We start from the raw sequence: 10,691 nt of genomic DNA on the forward strand, positions 1-10,691 counted from the left end.
AAAAAAAAAAAAAAAAAGAAAACAACAACAACAAAAAAAAAATAAAAAATAAAAATTTAAAGAGAATCTTAAGCCGTGCATTTCCAAGAATTTACACTTAGTTCACCAAATCTATTGTTTTCTGAGTTGTTTGAAGTTCAACAAGACTAATGAGCCTTTTTTCCAAATGTCTTTAAAAATTCATTTTTTTCTTAGAAGGACATTTAGAGGCTTTGAAAGTTGTCCCAAGGGTAACAATAATAATTCTAATAAGTTGCTCCAAACTCCAACCCCTGCAGGTTCAAAATTTACTTAATACTCTGAACCCAAGGGATTTAAATTATTACCAGAATTTATTATCTTTTGTTTATGGGGCTTTCCAAACAGGAGAAAGAAACCACGTGGAGATTCACTAGAGTTCATTGTGTGGTTCACTTTGCGGTAATGCATATAACCCAGAAGACGTCCAGAATCTTCTCAGTTTGAACCTTCAAAGCCTCCCTAGTTTGGTGGAATCAGCGTGGTTACGATGAGATTGTACTAAGGGTACTGATTTTTTGGCCTGGACAATTATTGGCTGATGGACCAGAGCAAGAGCCCTCATAGAAGGATTCTCCTGTAGGACATACAATCTGTGTTAACGTAAGATGGATGATATATTGTTAGGTGGCTATGGGGTGGAAAGAGAACAATTTTTCTCTGGGGTGTGTGCAAAGAAACTGACTGCCTTGACGCCCCTTGAACTCTCTACCTTGTCATCTGAGGACCTCTGGTGGTGGAATTTTTCCCAGCGTGTGTGAATTGATGTTTCTGTGCCAAGCCATCCGACCCTGTTACATTTTCCTACATTCCTTTCCTCCTATTTTGTCATTCTCGTTAAGCAAGGGGCAACAATCAGTTGCAAACATCCAGAACAAAGTGGTGGATGTGCCTGCCCAGACTGCCATTTCACAAAAGTTATCTGATACCTTCTTTTCCAGTGAACCTCTGATACATTTCCTGTAGCAAGAGAAGGCAGCCAACATGAAGGAAAATGTGGTATCTGCAACTGTTTTCACTCTGCTACTTTTTCTCAACACCTGCCTTCTGAATGGTAAGTAAGAGACTATCGTGCTCTCTTTCATTGCCTGGGGTGTTTGTCAACAGGGTGGAGAGTCCATTGCAATGTTCTTGCAATGCTGTCATGAAAAATGAAAATTCTGTGTTATGTACTGCTGTTGAATTATTTGCAATATTTTGCATTAAAGTTAATGCAGAAAAATTAATGCAATGAATGCAAAATCTTGTCACTGTGCTTTCTGCCTTCTGTCCTCATTTCAGGAGTGTAAAAAAACAGCTCTGAAGAAGACAGGACCTGAGTTCTAATCCAGGTCCTTCCAGTTTCTAGCTGTGTGACCTAGAACCAATTACCTAACTCTCTGGGTTTCCAAATTCTCAAAGTGAGGATAGTGATGTTTCCTCTACTGCAGATGAAATAATGTATATGAAAACTCTTTGAAAAACCATGATGGGATATAAGAGGTTGCTGTTACATGGTAGGAAGCAGGTACAGCCAACTCTATTATCTGTGCTAATAGGAGAAATGAAGTCCACAGCTAAATAAGAGGGTGGGTGCCTGTGAATATACACTTCTGTATGGCCACCCTTGTGCATTTCTGGGTGTGCAAACTTCTATAAGTACCTGTGTATATATTAATTTTTCTATATGGACCTGATTGTAAATGCTTCTCTGTCTGAACCTGTATGTATATACTTTCATGTCTGTCTGTGTGTGTTCTGTGGATATCTGTAAGTGCACACTTCTCTGCATGTACCTGTGTGCATATCAGTATGTACTTCCATGAGTATGCACCTGTGTATATTTCTGTGTGTGTGTGGTGTGTGTGTACTTTTGATGCGGGCTCTGTGTGGGCGTCTACATACCTGTGTGTGTGGTTCCTGTGTGGTTTTCTCTGTGTGTTTCTGTGCATTGAGATTTTAACTTATTCCTCTAATGTAGATGGAGGAAACGTTTGTCTAATTGTAATTTTACAAACCTACCTTCCTTTCTTGAGTTTCCTGAAGGTTAATAAACAGTAAAATAAGAAAGAAAAGCTTTCAGAGAGAGAGAAAGCGGAAAGCAGAGGTCAGAATGACCCACAAGAGAAACTAAATACTCAAGAAATCAATGATCACCCTAATTGGCTTCTGAGTGTGCTCATTATGGAACCATAGGCTTTGGATTTTTTAGATAAACTTTTCCTTCTACTTCACACACTTCTCCCCACTCATGACAAAACAAAGCAAAACAAAACTTGCATTCTTGATGTGACTCCCAGCAACACATTATCCTGAATAAATTGTCCCTAGAGGATGAGCAATGTTACAAATATTGGCAGAGCTGACCCGGGCTGGCAAGGACGAGTTTCAGCAGGGCCTGTGAGCAGGAGGGTAGGTGAGCTCCAGCTGACACTACCAGTCTGGTGGCCTGGGCTCCAGCCTGTGTCCCACAACATGCCATTCTGCTAAATTCCTCTTTCTGGCCAGCTCTGCCTAGAGAACCCTCTTTCCATGCATTGCTCCTCACTGAGGTCTCCTCCTAACCTGCTGTTTCTGATCTGATGCTCAGCTAGAAACTCTGGCCTTGGAGCCTGCATGAGGGGTAGAGAAAACAGAGAGAACCCCCAGAGGTGCTGACCCGCCTCTGAAAGCACTCCTTTCTGCCTCTGCTATCCTGAACTCAGTGCTAGAGCACCCAGCTAGACAAAAAAGAGGACCAGCTGAAGTCATGTAGGCAAGCATGGTGACTTCCTCAGCCCCACAGCATCAGGGCAAACTCCCAGGGCTCTGCTGTCCCTCTTTGAACCTGACATCCAAGCAAGAGAAATGGGGGCCCGCTTGCCAAAAGCTTTGGGGATTTGGCAACTAAAAATTTTACAACCTTGGTACTGTATTTTCACACCACCTCACTGAGACCTTCTAGCGTCCAGTCTGGAACTGGGTACAGCTCTTAGATAACAGTGGTTGCTCAGAACCAGGAGAGGAGCTGGCCACTCTCCTACCTCTTATCACACCTCCTACCCTGAAAAGATCCATCAAATTATAGTTTTATAGACCCTATGGGATTACAAGATTACAAAAGGGCCACCCACTCTTCAAGCCCTCCATATCCAAAGGAAGCCCTTTGCAACCTCACTAAAAAAAAAAAAAAAAAGGAAAGAGAGGAAAATCTAAGAGAAAAAAAGGACTAAAAACCAAGATTCAGAAATGGGGATGGGGTGGATGAGGAGACAGACTGTGAGTCTGGGTCACAAGATCAAAGCTGAATAAAATCAAGGAAAAGTGGCAAGGCACAGTAGCTCATGCCTGTAATCCCAGCACTTTGGGAGGCCGAGACAGGCAGACCACAAGGTCAGGAGTTCCAGACCAGCCTCACCAACATGATGAAACCCCATTTTTCCTAAAAATACAAAAACTTAGCTGGGTGTGGTGGTGTGTGCCTGTAATCCCAGCTACTCAGGAGACTGAGGCAGGAGAATGGCTTGAACCTAGGAGGCACAGGTTGCAGTGAGCCGAGATCGCACCACTGCACTCCAGCCTGGTACGAGCCACCTGCAGACACTTGGGCGAAACATCACTCTATGGCACTTCTCCACTCTGCTCACCAATCTCCATCTTTCTGCCATCCCCACACAATGAACTCAACTTGTTCCTGATCTTCTGTCCATTTACTGCATCTCTGAAGCTCCCTGTATCTGGGCGTCCCTTCTTTCCTCTTTCCCGTATCTTCTCCTTTCCTTCCCCTTCACTTTTTCTTGAATTTTTTTTTTTTTGTATGGTCCCCTTAGGCTGAGGGAGGGTATCAGCTTTACAGACCTCGTGGGATTACAAAAGGGCCACCACACACTCTTCAACCCATATGTGTCTATCTTGCATTCAAGGCTCACTCTTTGTTGAAATTTTGCAGTTGGTCACTAGCCCTCACATAGGCTATTGGTATCTCCATCTCAAAGTACACACACACACACACACACACACCAGCACAAGAACCCTGCCAACATCAGGGCAGCCCACAGGGGAGTGTTGCTGGATGCTGATGCTGGGCATTTCTGAGCATCCACCCTAGGTCTCCTCACCCGAGGCTTCATCACTGGCTTGGGTCCCAACAATCTGTTTCTGTCACCAACAGAAGGATCAAATGGTTAAATGGACCTCAATATTGATGCAGTGGCTTCTGGCTTTTTCTAGGACAGTTACCTCCTGGAAAACCTGAGATCTTTAAATGTCGTTCTCCCAATAAGGAAACATTCACCTGCTGGTGGAGGCCTGGGACAGATGGAGGACTTCCCACCAATTATTCACTGACTTACCACAGGGAAGGGTAAGAAGTTCCCTTCTCTCCTATGAAACCCCATATGAGTACTCCCATTCTCCAGGCCAAAGAAACTCTGGTTCTGAGTGACAGCACTTCCCTGAATTTACACCAGTAAGGTTCATACCGCTGGGGAAAGGGGAGTCTGAGGTCCATGCTGACATTCTCCTGTTAGTGTCTGTTAAGAGCTGTAAATATACGTAAGATTACCAGGCATAGCAGAAAAATATCAGTAATGTTTCAAATCCCCTGTCACAACTTAGGTTGCAGCCTGAGGCCCCACAGAAGTGTTTCGTAATTGGTAGTTAATCTTAGATGCTCATCTGTAATTTTTATGCCATTTGTATGTTTTTTAACTAGACATATCACTTTTTCAAAATAAGTAGGATCGTGTGAAGTGGCACCATGTAATCCTTGACAAACATGATTCATGTTCAAGAAAATAAGGAACGTTGTAGGGAAAAGAAGGCGAGGGTCTTTCCTTAGCACATTTCTGATCCAAGAGCCACGATCTCCTAGAGGACATATTTGGATCTAAGGTTGCAATGAGGGCTAAACCAGATCATCTCTGTGCAGGCATTTTGTTGCGCTCACAGTGAGACCCTCCTGGAAATCCTGGGAGAGCTGTATTTTTCTTCAAAAAGGAAAATATTTAGTTGCTGGTAGAGATAGCTGGCCCACTTTCCAATGACTACACTTTGTTGTACACAAAACTGTCATCCTGGCTGAAATCCAAACGGACATCATGTAAACAGATTTCAGGATCTCAAATGCAACCAGAACTGAACAAGCCTCCACACCTGTGCAGTGTGTCTTGCGCTGAGGCTCCTGAATCTAAATGTGAGCAGCCTACTGAGCCACTTGGGCTTGAAATACCTCCTTTCAACGTCATTTCACTTTATTGTTGACTTGGTGCAGTCTGAAATGGACCAACATCAGTTTTTGTCCTCTTGAACCCTTTTTTAAAAAATGAAATGCAGGCCGGGCGCGGTGGCTCATGCCTATAATCCCAGCCTTTTGGGAGGCTGAGACGGTTGCCTCATGAGGTCAGGAGGTGGAGACCATCCTGGCTAACACGGTGAAACCCCATCTCTACTAAAAATACAAAAAATTAGCCGGGCACGGTGGCGGGCGCCTGTAGTCCCAGCTACTCGGGAGGCTGAGGAAGGAGAATGGCGTGAACCCAGGAAGCGGAGCTTGCAGTGAGCCGAGATCGCGCCACTGCACTCCAGCCTGGGCGACAGAGCCAGACTCCGTCTCAAAAAAAAAAAAAAAAAAAGAAATGTAATTCAACACGAATGTGAAATAGCTGCTGCATTGTGCATGGCCCCTCTGTGTGTAGACAGGTGAAAGTTCCAATTTCCTGAGACCACCCAATGGGCATGACCTGGATATGGTGGTGCCTGGGCCATTGAAAGCTCGAGTATTTATCAGCAGGGGATATAGATCCCAGAGCCACAAGAACACTTATAGAAGGGAAGGGCTGATGAGAAGCCGAATACTTGAGGCCCTAAAATGACCTTTCCAGCATGCTATTCTCTGTCTCACTCCCAGCTGAAATGGGCAGAACATGGAAGCCTAAGGAACCATTTGTCAGCTCTGGGTTTTGTGCTTGGAATTTCTGATACCCAAAGGCCAGTGAAGAAAAAACTAGACTCTCTTTATTACTTTGTTATTCATTCCTAATACATTACTTATTACAGAGAGACACTCATGCATGAATGTCCAGACTACATAACTGGTGGGCCCAACTCCTGCCACTTTGGCAAGCAGTACACCTCCATGTGGAGGACATACATCATGATGGTCAATGCCACTAACCAGATGGGAAGCAGTTTCTCGGATGAACTTTACGTGGACGTGACTTACATAGGTAAGGGGAAGGAAAGTGGGTGAGGCATTTGCTACTCCATTATGTATTAGCCAATAGTCACACTCAGTTTGAGTCTTCTTGGGTTTTGGATGGATCCCCAAAAGGAGGATGAGAAAACTCACAATATGTTTGTCAACTGAGCATTTCAAATCATGTTTTATCAAGTCATTTATGACACTAAGGCTGGCACTTGGGATCCTTGTGTTCCTGTGCTTTCCCCTGACCCTCATCCTCTTGCACTAGGGAACAAATGTTCTAAGTACGTTTCCCTTGCCAACCCTTCTTTCTTGCCCTCCCCTTGCAATCGATATCCCCTTCTTCCTTGGCAAGCTGGGATTTCTTTTATTTCTCCTCATGGAAGACAGAGCTGCTCCAGGAAGAAGAAGCTCTTAGAAGGGTTCATCTGGTTCTGCATCCACAGCAATTGCTCCCATTGCTTTGCCCCAAACTCACATATGTGTGTGTGTGTGTGTGTGTACACATACATGTTGCATATATGTGATATATATATTTGTGTGTGTATATTGGTAATTTTTTTACTAAACATGTTATTTTTATAACATAAGAAGATAATGTGAAGTGGCACCATGTAATACTTGACAAATACAGTGTTCAAGAAAATAAAGAATGTAGGCTGGGCACGGTGCCTCACACCTGTAATTCCAGCACTTTGGGAGGCTGAGACAGGCGGATCATGAGGTCAGGAGTTCGAGACCAGCCTGACCAACATGGTGAAACTCCATCTCTACTAAAAATACAAAAATTAGCCAGGCTTGGTGGTACGTACCCGTAATCCCAGCTACTCAGGAAGCTGAGGCAGGAGAATTGCTTGAACCCAGGAGGTGGAGGTTGCAGTGAGCCAAGGTCATGCCACTGCACTCCAACCTGGTCCACAGAGCGAGACTCCACCTCAAAAAGAAAAAAGAAAAAGAAAAGAAAGAATTTAAATGTTAAAAACTACCAATGGTCTGTGCACACACACATACACACACACCCAGAGAAAGAGAGAGAGAGAGAGAGAGAGCAAGAGAGCAAGCAAGAGAAAGAGAGAGAGAGAGAGAAATTTATCACCCCTGCATCTACTGGTGCTGCCAAGGTTGCAGGAAGGTCATCTCCAAGCTGAACGGGAAGCTCTCTGGCATGGCCTTCCATGTCCCCACCACAAATGTGTCAGTCATGGATCTGACCTGCTTTCTAGAAAAACTTGCCCAATACGATGACATCAAGAGGGTGGTGAAGCAGGGACGATGTTCTGGAGAGCCCCATGGTTGTCGTACTACAGTTGTGCAGGGGGGCCATTCACAGTCTTCTTTGTGGAGTGATGGCATGGACCGTGGACATGAGTCCTTCCATGATGAATGACAAATTTTATGTAAGTGTAGTGTGTGTGTGTGTGTGTGTGTGTGTGTGTGTGTATTGCCTTACCCTCAAGCATTATATTTGAAGGCAAAACAATGAAAGCAAGAAATGTTCTGAAATTAGCAACTGTTTTAATAAATGTGATCCACAAAAAAGGTGCTCACTAAAGAAAAGTAGTATGTTTAAAAAGAGAAATCAGCAAGCGTATATGAAATTCTCATTGATCCTGGAAAACAAATTCTCTGTTGAAAGAATATGTTGGACCATATTTTTCAAAATAATAAAAGAAGTGTCCACAGAACTCTTGTATAACCCTGCAGCCTACAGTGTTGTGACAGGCCACGGAAGTTCATTTTAAAATACACGGTAATTTTCTGACACTTCCACTCTCATGCAATGATAACCTGCAGTACAGAATAACAACATTGAAAGATAATTGCTCAGAAGTAGAGTTCTTTGTTGTTAATATTTAGTTACACTGAAAACACTTAAAAGTGTTGGTTCTCAACTGGGAGCTGTTTTTGCTTCCCACAGGATGTTTGGCAATGACTGGAGACATTTTTGATTGACACAAGCTAGGGAAGTGGGGAGATGGGGTATTACTTGTATGTAGCGCATAAAGCCCAAAGAACCTTTTAACATTCTACAAAGCATAGGACAGCTTCTCCAACAAAGAAATATCCAATCCAAAATGCAAGTAGTGCTGAGGTTGGGAAAGTATGCTCTAAAAGATACATCCTGAACATTTTATTTGCGTTTTTTTGTAATTTTTTTATCAGAAGCATTGCTCAGTATGATTTAACTTAAAACATACATTAATTAGCTGCTATTTGTTTAGGAAATGTACTCAAAATAATCTTTCTTAGGGGCTTACTCAGTAACATATCAACTTAGACTTGATGGCAATTTTTTTTTTAGTACAGGGGACTTTATTGATGGCACATGGCAAAGTGGGGCTCCCTAAGCACCTCCTCTTCAGTGGGTCTGCATGAAAATTGTGAGGGGAGATTGTCACTGAGGTGGGGGACTGAGTGCCACAGCGACTCCCCAGCAGCTGAGGGTCTCGCTCTTGCTCTTGTCCTCTCACTGGGTCTGGTGGTCCAGGGGTCTTACTACTTGGAGGCCATGGGGGCCTTGAGGTCCATCACCCTGTTGCTGCAGCCTAATTAACTGTCATACCAGGAAATGGGCTTGACAAAGTGGTAGTTGAGAGCAATGCCAGCCCCAGGATTGAAAGTAGAAGAGTGGGAGTCACTGTTAACGTCACAGAAGACAGCCTGGTGCTTAGTGTAGCCCAGGAGACCCATGTGTGTGTGTGTGTGTGTGTGTGTGTGTGTGCATGTGTGTGTGTGTATTGCCTTACCCTCAAGCATTACAATATTTGAAGGCAAAACAATGAAAGCAAGAAATGTTCTGAAATTAGTAACTGTTTTAATAAATGTGATCCACAAAAAAGGGGCTCACTAAAGAAAAGTAGTATGCTGGACCATATTTTTCAAAATCATAGAAGAAGTGTCCCCGGAACCCTCATATAACCCTGCAGCCTATGAAGGGGCCTTCCAATGCCTGCTTCACCACCTTCTTGATATCATCGTATTTGGCAGGTTTTCCAGATGGCAGGTCAGGTCACCACTGACACTGTGGTGGGGACATGGAAGGCCCTGCCAGTGAGCTTCCCATTCAGCTCGGAGATGACCTTGCCCTCAGCCTTGGCAGCACCAATAGATGCATGGATCATGTTCTGGAAAGCCTCACGGCTGTTGCACCACAGTTTCCCAGAGAGGCTATTGACAGCCCTCTCAGTGGAATGATGGCATGGACTGCGAACATGAGTCCTTTTACAATGGATGACAATTTTTTTTATTATACTTTGAGTTCTAAGATACATGTGTACAACATGCAGGTTGGTTACATATGTATACATGTGCCATGTTGGTGTGCTGCACCCATTAACTCATCATTTAAATTAGGTATATCTCCTAATACTGTCCTTCCCTGCTCTCCCCACCCCATGACAGGCCCCAGTGTGTGATGTGCCCGACCCTGCGTCCAAGTATTCCCATTGTTCAGTTTGCACCTATGAGTGAGAACATGCAGTGTCTGGTTTTCTGTCCTTGTGATAGTTTGCTCAGAATGACAGTTTCGATCTTCATTCATGTCCCTACAAAGGACATGAACTCATCCTTTTTTATGGCTGCATAGTATTCCATAGTGTATATGTGCCACGTTTTCTTAATCCAGTCTATCATTGATGGACATTTGGGTTGGTTCCAAGTCTTTGCTATTATGAATAGTGCCGCAATAAACATATGTGTGCATGTGTCTTTATAGTAGCATTATTTATAATCCTTTGGGTATATACCCAGTAATAGGTCAAATGGTATTTCTAGTTCCAGATCCTTGGGGAATTGCCACACTGTCTTCCACAATGGTTGAACTAGTTTATAGTCTCACTAACAGTGTAAAACAGTTCCTATTTCTCCACATCCTCTCCAGCACCTGTTGTTTCTTGACTTTTTAATGATTGCCATTCTAACTGGTATGAGATGGTATCTCATTGTGGTTTTGATTTGCATTTCTCTGATGACCAGTGTTGATATGAGCATTTTTTCATGTGTCTGTTGGCTGCATAAATGTCTTCTTTTGAGAAGTGTCTGTTCATATCTTTCACTCACTTTTTGATGGGGTTGATTTTTTCTTGTAAATTTGTTTAAGTTCTTTGGAGATTCTGGATATTAGCCCTTTGTCAGATGGGTAGATTATAAAAATTTTCTCCCATTCTGTAGGTTGCCTGTTCACTCTGATGGTAGTTTCTTTTGCTGTGCAGAAGCTCTTTAGTTTAATTAGATCCCATTTGTCAATTTTGGCTTTTGTTGCCATTGTTTTTGGTGTTTTAGTCATGAAGTCCTTGCCCATGCCTATGTCCTGAATGGTATTACCTAGGTTTTCTTCTAGGGTTTTTATGGGTTTAGGTCTAACATTTAAGTCTTTAATCCATCTTGAATTAATTTTTGTATAAGGTGTAAGGAAGGGATCAACTTTCAGCTTTCTATATATGGCTAGCCAGTTTTCCCAGTGCCATTTATTAAATAGGGAATCCTTTCCCCATTTCTTGTTTTTGTCATGTTT

At 43.2% G+C, this 10,691-nt stretch overlaps 1 protein-coding gene across 2 annotated transcripts in view; it reads left to right on the plus strand.

The window, feature by feature from the left end:
* The window catches only part of PRLR (prolactin receptor), a 167,098-nt gene that overhangs the window by 135,031 nt on the left and 21,376 nt on the right, over positions 1 to 10,691 (plus strand). For both annotated transcript variants that reach the window (XM_017894520.1, XM_017894521.1), the window contains exons 3-5: positions 960 to 1,072; positions 4,207 to 4,339; positions 6,034 to 6,203. In XM_017894520.1, coding sequence (XP_017750009.1) covers positions 1,003 to 1,072; positions 4,207 to 4,339; positions 6,034 to 6,203 — 373 coding nt within the window. In that variant the 5' untranslated portion in view covers positions 960 to 1,002. The remainder of the gene's footprint in view (positions 1 to 959; positions 1,073 to 4,206; positions 4,340 to 6,033; positions 6,204 to 10,691) is intronic.

This window comes from Rhinopithecus bieti, unplaced genomic scaffold (assembly GCF_001698545.2).
Source record: "Rhinopithecus bieti isolate Rb0 unplaced genomic scaffold, ASM169854v2 scaffold_25530, whole genome shotgun sequence".
NCBI classification, from domain to species: domain Eukaryota; kingdom Metazoa; phylum Chordata; class Mammalia; order Primates; family Cercopithecidae; genus Rhinopithecus; species Rhinopithecus bieti.